Source organism: Rhinoderma darwinii, chromosome 1, assembly GCF_050947455.1.
Source record: "Rhinoderma darwinii isolate aRhiDar2 chromosome 1, aRhiDar2.hap1, whole genome shotgun sequence".
In the NCBI taxonomy this organism is placed as follows: Eukaryota; Metazoa; Chordata; class Amphibia; order Anura; family Rhinodermatidae; genus Rhinoderma; species Rhinoderma darwinii.
Window position 1 is genome coordinate 11,752,996 of NC_134687.1, and position 14,893 is coordinate 11,767,888.

Sequence of the window (14,893 nt, forward strand, 5' to 3'; positions counted from 1 at the left end):
AGGAACAGAAATACAAGGAGGAAACTTATCATGATGGAGACCAGAATAATGAAGCTCAGGCTTTGATTTTGGGCCTTGATGACTGGTGTCTCACGGTATCTAAAGAACATGACCAAAATAACTGCGGTTTTCACAAAGCAAAATGTAGAAATGATGGAAACAGTCAAAGCAATTGGGTCATTCCTGTAGGACAGGTATTCAATTATTTTCTGTTCACATTGGTCGTTGTCATTTGGCCACTGGTCTTCTTGACATTTCTGGCATGAACCCTTGTCTATCAATAATAAGCAAGAAAATAAGTCAAAAACATTATCACTTATGCAATTTTTTAAAGAATTCATATTTTTTCCTCTTACACAGTAAATTTTACATCTTAATGATGACGTTGTTTATTCACGACACTTTGACTTTTTGTATACAACAGAGGAAGCGCCAATGTTGTGGCTCGAATCAGTCAAGGAAATCATGTGACAGAGCTACTGGGTCTAACTAAAGCTAACATAGTGCCCAACCCAGTGTGATTGTAGTCTTACTAGGACTGCTATAGCATAGAAAATGATCATGTAAAACAAGAATCATGACTTTTTGGGTGAAAATTTGCAATGAAAACTGTGCAAATTAAAAAAAAAATCTGAATAATAAAAACACCTCAAAGAATGGATTGCTATGCTCCAGAAGAAACTATTTCCAGCTATGACTCTAAGTAAACCCTATTTTCTTTCTACCTGGGAGTAAGATCTAAACATTTCTCTTTCACCGCGGAGGTAAAATGTAGACTTATAAGGTCACGTGGGTTTTTCCAGGTGCATTAGAACCCAGAACTCTTTTAAAGTTATTACCAGTTGGGACAGTTCTCCTGATGTTCTGACAAAAATGTTCTCTAATTCACCAAATATGTGCTAAAGATGTGGTGGATCACCGAATACTCTTTTTCACATTTCGGGAAAATGCCCCTCCAAATCCTCCTTTTGGAAATCAATTGGATTCCACATAAACCAAATGTATTCAGTCAACATCTTCCTAATGACTGAATTAGTCTTGTCGAGATTACCATCCCTAGGGTTTCTCCTTTCTAAACACAACTAGTCGTCTCTTCTAATCATGGCTGCAAAGCTACTCGATATCAGATACATAAGTCAGGAAGCTTGAGCCTACTGTGTTTGCCATAGTAACCAGTGTGAAAACTGGAACATTTCAAGATGTTATTTATGTGGTTAGAAAAAAACAGGAGAAAAAAAATCCCAACTATTTATTTCGTTGGAGTAGTTGCGGTTCCGTCGCAAATATTGCAATTTAAAAAAAAAACCCTTGTCTATACTTACCCCCCTGGAGTTGTCATAGCGTTGGCTCCTTGTTCCCCCGGCTGTTCTCCGGGCAGCCCGGGCTCCTAGACGTCTCATCCCATGTGACAGCTGAAGCCAATCACAGCCTGTAGTGGTCACATGTGCTGCATCCTCCTCAGAGGAGGACAGGCTTCAAAGAGACCAGAGGAACGTGCCGCTATGGCAATGCCAGTGAAGGCAAGTATTTGCTTTTTTTTTTTTTTTTCTACTCTTCTTTCCGCAGCGGCAAAATCTGCACCACAATTTGGTACGGTCTTTTGGCCGGAATTCTATGTGGGTTCTAGAGTGGATACACTGTGTACTTTTACGCAGCGTATTCGACCTGTGTGAACATGCTCTTAATTTGATGTCTTAATGATGCGTCCCTTGCCATGACTTTTAAACTTCATCACTGTGCCAATGCCCTTTAGAATATAGAGTACTTTACATTTTATTGCATTGTAGTGTATTAAATTGTATATAATGAGATATAATATATCATATTATATAATGAACTAAGTGCATCGCCCTTATTTACATAAATAATATATCTCCGAGTAGTCTGAAGGCTTTAAAGAATGTCATACCTGTGTGGTTGGATATTTCTCCCTCTGAACATTGTACACATGCAAAACAGCACTTATGTTTTCCTCTTCTAAAAACTTTTCTATAACCTGAGGGACAATCTGGAGAACATCTTGAGATCGGAGCCTAGACACAAATAATCACAAGAAAATTGTATAGAAGATAGAATCATGTACATTATTAACAGTTCCAATTTAAAGGGGTCATTTTAACAAAACCATATACAGTTTTCAGAACTTGTACTTGGTGCCCAGAGCCATACACTTATAGAGCTGGGATTGCGGAGGCACAGCGCCAAAGAAGTTATGCCCTAACAACTTCTTGTATGTTTTACAAGCGCAAGCATTAAAAAAAAAAAGGTTTTATTAAATAAAATCCATAAAACATAAAATACTCATACAACAAATTGAAAACAAAATTCAAGGATTTAGGAGAACTATGGGAAACAAAAGTGTTTTGCACATTCTACTTAAAAAAATTATATTAAATACTGAAATGTATGTACCAAAAAATCATATTAAATACTGAAATGTATGTACCAAAAAATCATATTAAAGAAAAACACCCAAAAATGCACCTCACATAGCAACGCCAGGAAAAAAAGAAAAAGTGATGTCTCTTGGAAGGAAGTAAGCCAAATACCGAAAAATACACTGCACTTAAGGACAAAATTAGCTCCATCCTTAAGGGGTCAAAAAGAAGCGGCTCTAGCATTGTCCCGAGTCTGACTTCTAAAAATCCCGGTGATCAGCTGTTATCACCAGGAAAGCTGCTGGCGGGCACAGCATGATAGGCTTTATGACTTTATGTCTATGACAAACATTATTTTTTATAGGCGCAGCACTTCCAATGCTCATTCTGGCGACTCCTGCATTGTAAAGCTCCTGACATCACTGTCTATATATGGACAATGACGTCAGTAGCATCCCCAAAGTCGTAGTCACCGGCCAGAGTGCTTTCGATACTCTAGCATTGTAAAACTATTGACATCCCGTTCCATACAAGGACAGTAACAGAAGGAGCTTCCCGAGGGCCGGAGTCCCCGACCAGAGCACTTTCAATGATCTGACTGGGAACTCCAGAATTGTAAAGCTTCTGACATCACTGTCTATATATGGACAATGACTTCAGTAGCATCCCCATAGCCGTAGTCACCGGCCGGAGTGCTTTAGATACTCTGGCATTGTAAAGCTCCTGATGTCGGAATCTGGATCGGAATCCCAAGCCAGAGCACTTTCAATGCTCTGGCCGAGGCATTGTAAAGCTTCTGACATCACTTTCATATATGGGCAGTCTTTCCTGGGCACAGCGCTTCAGGAACGCATATACCTCTGACAGAAGGAAAAAACGAGATGTGAAGGGGGCCTTAGCGTCTGCAGAGTGCTGCTGCTTTTTTGTTTGCATATTTAAAGTTTGTGATATGCAATTTGCATGAATCATTCTTCTAACATCAGATCTTGATGCCTTTTGCTATACAGATGGTGCTTGTTATATACAAGGATGTAGTTTGCCTGGGTAGCGAGGTCAGAGAGTTGTGTGTGTGTGCAGTCATTGTTATAATAGCTGTATTCACCATTGAGGCCCCATGCACACGACCGTAAAATCAACCGTAATTACGGACCGTAATTACAGTTCATATTTACGGGAAGGTGTCCGAGCCGTAGAAACTTTCACAAAAAAAAGACATGTCCTATTTCTTTATTTTATGGACCGTGCTTCCATACTTTATAATGGGAGCCCGGCCTGTAAATGCTGGTCGTGGTGGTCCGCAGCTGGCTGTGCCCGTAATTACACGTCGTAATTACGGGCACGGTCGTGTGCATGGGGCCTTATACTGTATATTATACTTATACACATTGAAGGCACTTACCACACCATGTTTCCAATGCATGCCACCTTCACCGATGATGAGCTGCTCCCTTTCTTGGGCTGAGGCATTGAATCTCCCTATTTTCTGGAAGACAATTTTCTTTCCAGAAACAGAGGCGTAATTGTGTATATCATACACTGCGTCCATTTCTCCTTTCTCGTTAAAATAGACGTTCTCTCCTGTAGGATCTTGGAAACGAACTCTTCTTAAAAACTACCAGAAAGGTAAGTAGATCATTGTGTAATGTATAATGTGTAGTACATCTATTTATAAATACATTTCATTAAGCTCTTGCGATACTGATAGAAAAAAGTTATCGAACCCCTTGAGTGGATTCACACACGACAGATTTTGTTCCCGAAAATTATGCGACTGAAAATCAATTCCATTCATCTGAATGGAACTTGAAGAAGTCCCGCACTTGCTGCAGAAACAACCCCATTCAGATGAATGGAACTAACAATTACCTCTAGAAATGTCTGCAACAAAATCTGCCACGTGTGAATCCACCCTTAAAAACCAAGCCTGTGTGGTCCTGTGGTTGTTGGAAGCTTTGTTTTTGTTTTGTTCTTTGTTTTTTATACCATTTATGGTTCACAGTAAATAACCTGTTAAATAATTTTTTCAGGTTATTACAGTCATAGAAATAAGAAATAAATATATATATGTACTTCTGTATGCTAGTGCCTTATCCCCTCTGCCATTATTACAGAGGTTATTACTAGGGCAACAATTAGTGTGGACAACCCTGGGGTCCTTTGTAACTCCCCAGGAGTGACTGTATAGATTTTCCCCATTCCGCTATCACGTCAAAAGGAAGTCTGGTGACCCTGGTCACGTGGTTACTAGGTTATTTTGATCCTGGCAGTTATAGATATTGGACAACAGGCGGACCCACGCTGGGACTGCACAGGACGGGCGGTAGAAGAAGGACACTTAATGACAGCACCACAGCCTTTCCCCATATAAAAATGGAACAGATCAGCAGGAGAATAACCCCTGTTTTCTCTGCAAGATTTCTGCAAGACTGTTTGTTTCAGGAAAATGCAGAAAATTCTACAGAGTGACAAATTTTGCGGATAAGATTATCTCCTGCTTACTTTTATCATTCATTTAAAGGTTGAGTGTTCTTTTAAGGCGGTAAACTTCCTCCATGTGTGAGGTGCAGGTGGACAGGCGAGAAATGACGGGGCGGTTGTCACAAGTAACTTATTTTTACTGAAGTGAATGCAGCAAACAAACTTCAACAGTGCAACAGCAACAGCTTGTATATATATATATATATATATATATATATATATATATATATATATATATATATATAGTCAATCCGTTACTCTTAGCAACAGTAACAAGCAGCATACTGCAATGCTTTGAAATTCCCTCTTTGTAATAGAACACTAATTCCATTAAAGTTAGAATAATATCAGAATACTCAAATACTCAAACTGGACAACTTGTTTCTGTATAGATGGTCACTTCCAGCCATTCTGCCATGCAGCTGCAGTTTTGCTGGATAGTCTCACTCTGGCGCTGATCCCCACTCAGATCCACGGTGTCTTGCCTTCTTGTCTCATCAGCTCCAGCTCTAGTTCCACTAAGGGTGCTTACTGGCCTGCTCCTCTGCACAGAGCTTCTGTGTAGACAGCTTCTGATGCCTCTCAGGGTACTCACTGGCTTGCTCCTCTGCACACAACTTCCTGTCACACAACTTCTCTGCAGACAGCTCACACAGGTTACCTCTGAAGCAGTACTACCCACATGAGTAATTACTGAAAACACTACACACTTTAGCATCCACGGCCACGTCCCTACTCACCCCTCGGTGGCCGTGGCCATGGATCTATGAGTGCTTCCTAGGAAACGCCAGCACTCACTTCCGCTTGGCTGTGTCCCGTAGGGTGCGCGTGAACGCTCGTGCCCCGCCTTAAAGGGCCAGCGCGCACATTAATTATATTATTAACTAGCCCTAATCACTCAGGACTACAAAAGGGGCCCTATCCTTTCACTCCCTGTCTGAGCGTTGTTCGCCTAGTGGGTCCACATACCCTATTCCTGTCAGCCTCTGTCCCTGGAAACATCCTCACCAATCACAGTTTTTTTTTCTGTAGGATACAGATGAACAGTTATTTATCACCCTGCTGTGGTGACCCCTTTTTTTCCAGTTGACATCCCAGCAACCTTGGTGTACAGATGTAGTAATCCTTAACTTGACTATGATAACTTTCTACAGTGTGATAACTTATCACTTAAGCCATTGAAAAAGTTAAGTTAAAGTTTCTTGCTACTGTATATTTAATGCATTAAAAGTTTTTAATGCTAATAAAAAGAGAACAATTGCTTTTTTTTCGCTGTTTGTGGCAGAAAAGGAAATATTGAAAAATTGTGTATAGCAACGGAACCTCTAAATGTGAGTGGAGAAGCTCAGTCAGACAATTATCATAGAGGAAAGAAGATTTGCCTTATTGGATTTAAGTTTACCTCAATTTGAAAAGATTTGGTAAGGCTGGTATAAAAAGGAAAACGGGGAGCGTTCGGCTATTTCTCTGCGCTCTCTACCCCCTCTTCTCTTTTTGTATTTTTTTTTCCTTTTCCCTTTGTCGCTTTCCCTCGGCTGAGGGTGAGTTTTTTCTAGGCGCGTACATAATTATAACAGTATAAGGTGTTTTGGAGAAGTGTTTGTAAAGTGTTTTGTCATTTTGCAATAATAAATAAAAGTTCTTCCCTTCTTGCCTCGCCCTCTAACTTGCTTAGGACCAGTTCTGCTTTTATGTGTAGGGCCACATTACATAGTCGGGCTGCCCCCTTTAGTCTCTCTCTCCAGTCCTCTGACAACAAATTAAATCCTTGAAACTTTGGTAGAGGATTCAACAGAGCTCCCACAGGTACCATCAGATGTCCTGGGCTGGCGGATAATGTTGTTTCTTTAGTCACCATATTTACATCTATTTTTCCGACTAGCGCCAAATTGTAAGCTGCAGGTGCATGAACAAGAAATGACTAGGCAGTTGTTTTTGTATTAACTTTTTCTTTACTGGAGTGAATGCAGCAAACAAACTTTAAAAATGCAGCAGCAACAGCTTGAATACACTACCGTTCAAAAGTTTGGGGTCACCCAGACAATTTTGTGTTTTCCATGAAAACTCACACTTATATTTATCAAATGAGTTGCAAAATGACTAGAAAATATAGTCAAGACATTGACAAGGTTAGAAATAATGATTTTTATTTGAAATAATAATTTTCTCCTTCAAACTTTGCTTTGGTCTTGGAATGCTCCATTTGCAGCAATTACAGCATTGCAGACCTTTGGCATTCTAGCTGTTAATTTGCTGAGGTAATCGGGAGAAATTTCCCCCCATGCTTCCAGAAGCCCCTCCCACAAGTTGGATTGGCTTGATGGGCACTTCTTGCGTACCATACGGTCAAGCTGCTCCCACAACAGCTCTATGGGGTTGAGATCTGGTGACTGCGCTGGCCACTCCATTACAGATAGAATACCAGCTGCCGGCTTCTTCCCTAAATAGTTCTTGCATCATTTGGAGGTGTGCTTTGGGTCATTGTCCTGTTGTAGGATGAAATTGGCTCCAATCAAGCGCTGTCTACAGGGTATGGCATGGCGTTGCAAAATGGAGTGATAGCCTTCCTTATTCAAAATCCTTTTTACCTTGTACAAATCTCCCACTTTACCAGCACCAAAGCAACCCCAGACCATCACATGACCTCCACCATGCTTGACAGATGGCGTCAGGCACTCTTCCAGCATCTTTTCAGTTGTTCTGCATCTCACAAATGTTCTTCTGTGTGATCCAAACACCTCAAACTTCCATTCGTCTGTCCATAACACTTTTTTCCAATCTTCCTCTGTCCAATGTCTGTGTGCTTTTGCCCATAATTAATCTTTTCCTTTTATTAGCCAGTCTCAGATATGACTTTTTCTTTGCCACTCTGCCCTGAAGGCCAGAATCCCAGAATCGCCTCTTCACTGTAGACGTTGACACTGGCATTTTGCAAGTACTATTTAATGAAGCTGCCAGTTGAGGACCTGTGAGGCGTCTATTTCTCAAACTAGAGACTCTAATGTACTTGTCTTGTTGCTCAGTTGTGCAGCGGGGCCTCCCACTTCTCTTTCTACTCTGGTTAGAGCCTGTTTGTGCTGTCCACTGAAGGGAGTAGTACACACCGTTGTAGGAAATCTTCAGTTTCTTGGCAATTTCTCGCATGGAATAGCCTTCATTTCTAAGAACAAGAATAGACTGTCGAGTTTCACATGAAAGCTCTCTTTTTCTAGCCATTTGGAGAGTTTAATCGAACCCACAAATGTAATGCTCCAGATTCTCAACTAGCTCAAAGGAAGGTCAGTTTTATAGCTCCTCTAAACAGCAAAACTGTTTACAGCGGTGCTAACATAATTGCACAAGGGTTTTCAAGTGTTTTCTAATCATCCATTAGCCTTCTAACACAGTTAGCAAACACAATGTACCATTAGAACACTGGAGTGATGGTTGCTGGAAATGGGCCTCTATACACCTATGTAGATATTGCATTAAAAACCAGACGTTTGCAGCTAGAATAGTCATTTACCACATTAACAATGTATAGAGTGTATTTCTGATTAATTTAATGTTATCTTCATTGAAAAAACTGTGCTTTTCTTTCAAAAATAAGGAAATTTCTAAGTGACCCTAAACTTTTGAACAGTAGTGTATATATATATCTACATATGCTTGATAAAGATCCTATTGTAGGATTGAAACGTCGCTTTTGTATTGGAATTGAATAAACCACCATTTTCTTCATTGGAGTGCCGCATATCTTCTTTTACTATATATATATATATATATATATATATATATATATATAATGTAGCAGTGCAGCTACTGGACAGTGCAGAAACTGTCAGGTTTTAAGCAACCAGGGAACATGTACAGCAGAGAGGGTTTTCTCTGCTGTTGCTTGGGTGTAAAACCCGGAATAGGGCCTGGTTTACTGGAGTGTGAAGGAGAAGGGCGGCTTCCACTCCATACAAACGGTCCGTGTCTTGGGCTGTCTGATGAGCCTAGTTAGGCTTCACCTGAGGCGGCTCTTTAATTGCGGTGTGTGCTGTTCACACAGGGCTCTCAGTCTGGGGAAGACAGGCATGCTAGCCTGTGAGTCACCACCGTGTAAGGTAAAACTGCCTATGTTTTGAGGTACTGGGCACAAGGCTCAGGGTCTCTTAGTGAGGGACAATTAATGTTAGTTAGAGGCTGGACGGCCTAGGGTTTAATTGTATGTTTTTTGTTGTAACACTGCTTGCTGTGTTGAAGACAATAAAGCTAGCTGCGGCTGGTTTAAACTTTTATTCAATGAGTTGGAGTGAACTTTATATGTGTGCCAACCATCTCACCCTGGAGATGGCGATCCTGTGAGCTAAGTGGTCCCCAAGATGTAACATATTTTCATCATTTGACTTCCTTACTACTGGTGCCTTTTCCCTTTTTGGCAGTGGAGCAGCACACCCTGCAGAGGACTTTTCCCTGTAATAGCTACAATGCTTATCAGAGATATTGCCTTTCTCCCAGAACTGCCAAAAATTAGGGAAGTCCCTTCCCAGCACAAACTCCTCATCAAGTTCCTGACATTTTATAAGTCTGTGCTGCACAGTCCCAACATCAGTTTTAAAGTCAATCAGAACAGTCACACCCAACTCAGGATCCTACTTCACAAACAGCAAAATGTCCGGATGCACCCTCGAGACCTCTTGGTGAAGATCCAGACTGACCAGTAGTGGAATCCCACCAACCAACACTTCACTTGTTTTCTCTTGCGCTTTCTCTGGCCTCCTGACCAGAGAACAATCAGGTGCACGTCGATCCGCTCGATGGCATCTCCAACAGTGCTCCTTCTGCTGAACAACAGCTGCCACATGCTGTCGAGGTTGGTTGCTCCTAGCAACCACATCTGGGCGATTCAGCACACTTGGCTTTTTAACAGCTGCCCCACGTTGCTTGGGAACATCTTTTAAATTCACATAATCCGCTCGGAAACATTCCCACCATGAGTCTGGGTGGTTGCCTTTAGCAACGGTACTCACAGTTTGTATCACAGTTATGCATGCTCTTTGCTCTTCTCTGCGAACTGTCTGTAACACATCCGGAGTACCCGGCATCAATGCAGCTGGCGTTGAAAGGCATCCACTAGGCTTGGAAGGCTGTGTATCCTTGGACAGTACTTGTGCCCTTAAAGCCTCTCGATTTGCTTCCAACTGTGCCAGGAACCTCTGGTTATCCTCCTTCTGCTTGGCATTTGCTTCCTGCAGCTCCGCATTAGTTTGCACTATCTTTTTCAGGAGTTCCTCAATAAGTCCCATTGCAATGGAAAAACAGTCTCTTTAATTGGGCTTCTGGCCCTTTAAATTGCACTGCACACTTCTTGAATAAAAGTTTAAACCAGCCGCAGCTAGCTTTATTGTCTTCAACACAGCAAGCAGTGTTACAACAAAAAACATACAAAATAAACCCTAGGCCGTCCAGCCTCTAACTAACATTAATTGTCCCTCACTAAGAGACCCTCAGCCTTGTGCCCAGTACCTCAAAACATAGGCAGTTTTACCTTACACGGTGGTGACTCTCACAGGCTAGCATGCCTGTCTTCCCCAGACTGAGAGCCCTGTGTGAACAGCACACACCTCAATTAAAGTGCCGCCTCAGGTGAAGCCTAAGTAGGCTCATCAGACAGCCCAAGACACGAACTCATTCCATCCAGATGACGCCCTTCTCTCCAGAGATGTCTTCACATGCGGCCGTCCTGTTCCACAGTGACCACCAGGGTGCTCTTGCGAGCTCAGTCCGGACAAGGAGTCAGGTCGCACACAGGTGGGAGATTGAGCTAATTGCTCATAGAGCACCCTGAACTATAAGAAGGGCTCTGCCCCTTCCTACCTTGTCTGAGCCTTGTTGTCGTTATCCTAGTATGTCTATACAAATGGTCTCCTAAGTGTTTTCCAGTTCTCAGTGTTCCCCGTTCCTGTAACCTGTATCCTGTGCTATCCTGGTCAAGTGCCGCGTTGAGCTGAAGTCGTGCTGTGCTGTGTTCCATGCCTGTCCTACTATGCCACGCCTGGCGCCTGCCTGCGGCCTAGTCCCAGCCGAGCCTGTCTTGCTACTGTTTGAGCTACAACAGGTACACTATACAAACGATAAACTGTGACCTGTGTCCTGTTGGCCAGCTGCCATACCGTCATTGGGGTACGGCCCAGTGGGTCCACATACCCAATTTGACACCTATGCTGTGTATTTTATCTTTTGAAAAACGTCAATAAAAGTGTATAATTAAAAACAATTCTGGGAGCTGGATAAATCTGTATGCAGTGAGCTCCCCTATTGGCCCTGGCACGCAACTAGAATTACATCATCTAACTGTGTAGCTCTATATAAAAAAATAAAAAGGAACTCCAACCCCACTTCAGAATTTAGAATTTATTTAGCTGGAAAAAAAAAAGGTTTTAAAAGGTGAAATATTAATTAACCCCTTCCCGACATCCGCCGTACAGTACAGTACAGTTACGTCGCAGTGATGGTGCTGGCTCAGAAGCAGAGCCGGCACCATCACCGCGGGGTGGCAGCTGTATTATACAGCTGGCACCCTGCTGTAACTGCCAGGACCGGAGCTATTCACCGATCCGGCTGATTAACCCCTCAGATGCTGCGCTAAATTTTGCGCAGCATCTGATAGGTTTTAACCTGACCGGCAACCCAGCGACACAATCGCTGGGTTGCTGTGGCAATCAGAGGCCAGATAATGGCGTCCAAGTCTGCCTTGTACGGGAACCGATGAGGACGCAGGCGGCGTGTCCTCATAGGTTTGCTGTCAGTAAATAACTGACAGCGCTAATATACTGCACTATGTATGTAGTGCAGTGTATTAGAGTAGTGATCGGGCCATCAGGCCCTCATGTCCCCTAGTGGGACAAGTAAAAAAAAGTAAAAAAAAGTTAATAAAAATGTCGTAAAACAATAAAAACACACACGTTTCAAATTTAAAAAAAAGCTAAACTGACTTTTTTCCCATAGTAAGTCTTTTATTATGGGAAAAACCATAAAAATTAAAAAAACGATACATAATTGGTATCGCCGCGTCCGTAACGACCCAAACTACAAAACTATTATGTAATTTATCCCGCACGGTGAACGGCGTAAAAAAAAACATGAAAAACAACGCCAGAATCTTTGTTTTTAGGTCACATCTCCTTCTAAGAAATGCTATAAAAAGTGATCAAAAAGTCACATTTACTCCAAAATAGTACTAATAAAAACGACAATCCGTCCCGCAAAAAATAATCCCTGACACCGCTTTGTGCACGCAAAAATAAAAAAGTTATGGGTCTTAGAATATGGCGACACTGAAAACAAATGATTTTATAAAAAAAGTGATTTTATTGTGCAAAAGCTGCAATACATAAAAAAAACTATATAAATTTGGTATCGCCGTAATCGTATCGACCCGCAGAATAAAGCTAACATGTAATTTAGTGCGCACTGTGGATGCCGATAAAAAAAACCCAATAAAAAACTATTCCAGAATTGCTTGTTTTTGGTAATTTCCTTTACCAAAAATTAAATAAAAAGTGATCAAAAAGTCGTATGTGTTCTAAAATGATACCAATAAAATCTACAGCCTGTCTCGCAAAAAACAAGCCCGCACACCGCTCAATCAACTGAAAAATAAAAAAGTTACGGCACTAGTAATGCGGTGATGAAAAAACATCTCAATGCCCAGGCTGGAGGGGAACATTCCTTCAGTTTCAGGGCGCTAGTATTTATGAACTAGGAAAGGGAAGGGACATAGCACATCTGCTGGAAGCGAGGGCGCCCGTATTATACCAGCGCAAAACTTTCCCAGCAAAACTACGAAGGAGAAAAAGTCCCAAAAAGGTGCAGAGTTACAAAAGGGGGATAGGAAAGAAAACCGTTTATCAGTGTGACGCCGGCCTGCGCATAACGGATCGCTTCACCTCGTAACACACATCTATGGATAATTGTATTATTTACCCCATTATTATACCCTCTTATTACACCCTGATGTACTCCGCATAGCCTAATATGCCCCCACATTATAAACTGAAATACCAGCAAAACCCCAAACAGAAATACTAACAAGCAAAATCCATGCTCAAAATGGCGGTCTTTCCCTTCTTAGCCCTACAGTGTGCCCAAACAGCAATTTATGGCCACAAGTAAGGCATTACCATACCCGGGAGAACCCGCTTAACAATTTATGGGGTAAGATTCTCTAGGGGCACAACATATTGTGCTGTGAATGGGCAGATCAGTGGAAAAATTGCAGTTTTCACTTTGCACCATCCACTGCGTACTCATTTCTGAAAAACACCTGTGGAGTCTAAATTCTCACTACACCCCTTGATAAATGCCTTTAGGGGTGTAGTTTCTAGAACGGGGTCACTTTTGTTTGGTACATCAGTGGTTTTGCAAATGCAACATGGCGTCCGCAAACCATTCCAGCAGAATCTACGCTCCAAAAGATAAATACCGCTCCTTTTCTTCTGAATGCTCCCATATACGTAAACAGCCTATTATAACCACATATGGGGTGTTACTGTACTCGGGAGAAATTTCTTTACAAATGTTGGGGTGCTTTTTCTTCTCTATTCCTTGTAAAAATGAAAAATGTTGATCTAAAACTACATCTTGTTGGGAAAAAAAAAATTCATTTTCATGGCTTAATTCTCATTAATTCAGCAAAAAACCTTTGGGATCAAAATTTTGACTATATCCCTAGATCAGGGGTCTCAAACTCGGCCGGGTAAGTGGGCCGCATATAGAAAAAATGGGAAGTTGACGGGCCGCATTACTTTCAAATTTGATACAATACAAAATTATTGTTAATCAATTAGTTATTTGAACTACTATAACACTATATTACTAGAATAATAATACTACATTACTATAATAATAGTGCTAGGTTTAAAATTTGAGATATTTCTCCACGTGCTTATTTCAACAATCCAGCTTTCCAGTTTAAGTGTCGCTAAATGCAGTCCGGCGGCTCAGTTAGCACACATGTCAAGATTGGGCAGCCCCTTTTTAGATAGTGCCACAGTGCCCTCTGTGGATGCTGCCGCAGTGCCCTCTGTGGATGCTGCCGCAGTGCCCTCTGTGGATGCTGCCGCATTGCCCTCTGTGGATAATGCAACACACCCCTAGATAAGGCCACAGTGCCCTCTGTAGATAAGGCCACAGTGCCCTCTGTAGAGGCTGCCACAGTGCCCTCTGTAGAGGCTGCCAAAGTGCCCTCTGTAGAGGCTGCCAAAGTGCCCTCTGTAGAGGCTGCCAAAGTGCCCTCTGTAGAGGCTGCCCCAGTGCCCTCTGTAGAGGCTGCCCCAGTGCCCTCTGTAGAGGCTGCCCCAGTGCCCTCTGTAGAGGCTGCCCCAGTGCCCTCTGTAGAGGCTGCCCCAGTGATGTCAGGGACTTGCCCAGAGCTGGAGTCCCAGGCAGAGCGCTAGTAGGCTATTCCTGGGACTCCAGCTGTGCTCCTGACATCACTGGGACTCCTGCTCTGGGGAAGCCCCTGACATCATTGTCGATGTATGGACAGCGATGTCAGAGGCTTCCCCAGAATCCCAGAGCAGAGCCGATACTAGCGCTCTGGCCGGGACTCCGGCTCTGGGGAAGACCCTGACACACTGTCCATATATGGACAGAAATGTCAGCGAATTCCACAGAGTCCCGGAGCAGAGCCGACACCAGCGCTCTGCTCGGGACTCCGGCTCTGGGGAGGCCCCAGACATCGCTGTTCATATGTGGACAGCGATGTCAGGGAATTCCATAGAGTCCAGGAGCAGAGCCGACACCAGCGCTCTGATCCGCTCTGGGCAAGACCCTGACACACTGTCCATATATGGGCAGCGATGTCAGGGAATTCCACAGAGTCCGGAGCAGAGCCGACACCAGCGCTCTGCTCGGGACTCCGGCTCTGGGGAAGCCCCAGACATCGCTGTTCATATGTGGACAGCGATGTCAGGGAATTCCACAGAGTCCAGGAGAAGAGCCGACACCAGCGCTCTGATCCACTCTGGGCAAGACCCTGACACACTGTCCATATATGGGCAGCGATG

General features: G+C 42.8%; 1 protein-coding gene across 1 annotated transcript in view; it reads right to left on the reverse strand.

Moving 5' to 3' along the window:
• Window positions 1-14,893, reverse strand: part of LOC142710267 (vomeronasal type-2 receptor 26-like) — a 72,859-nt gene that overhangs the window by 37,859 nt on the left and 20,107 nt on the right. The window contains exons 5-7 of the mRNA XM_075848670.1: window positions 3,778-3,990; window positions 1,910-2,033; window positions 95-274 (exon numbers count right to left, since the gene is read on the reverse strand). Of these exons, the coding sequence (XP_075704785.1) occupies window positions 95-274; window positions 1,910-2,033; window positions 3,778-3,990 (517 nt within the window). The remainder of the gene's footprint in view (window positions 1-94; window positions 275-1,909; window positions 2,034-3,777; window positions 3,991-14,893) is intronic.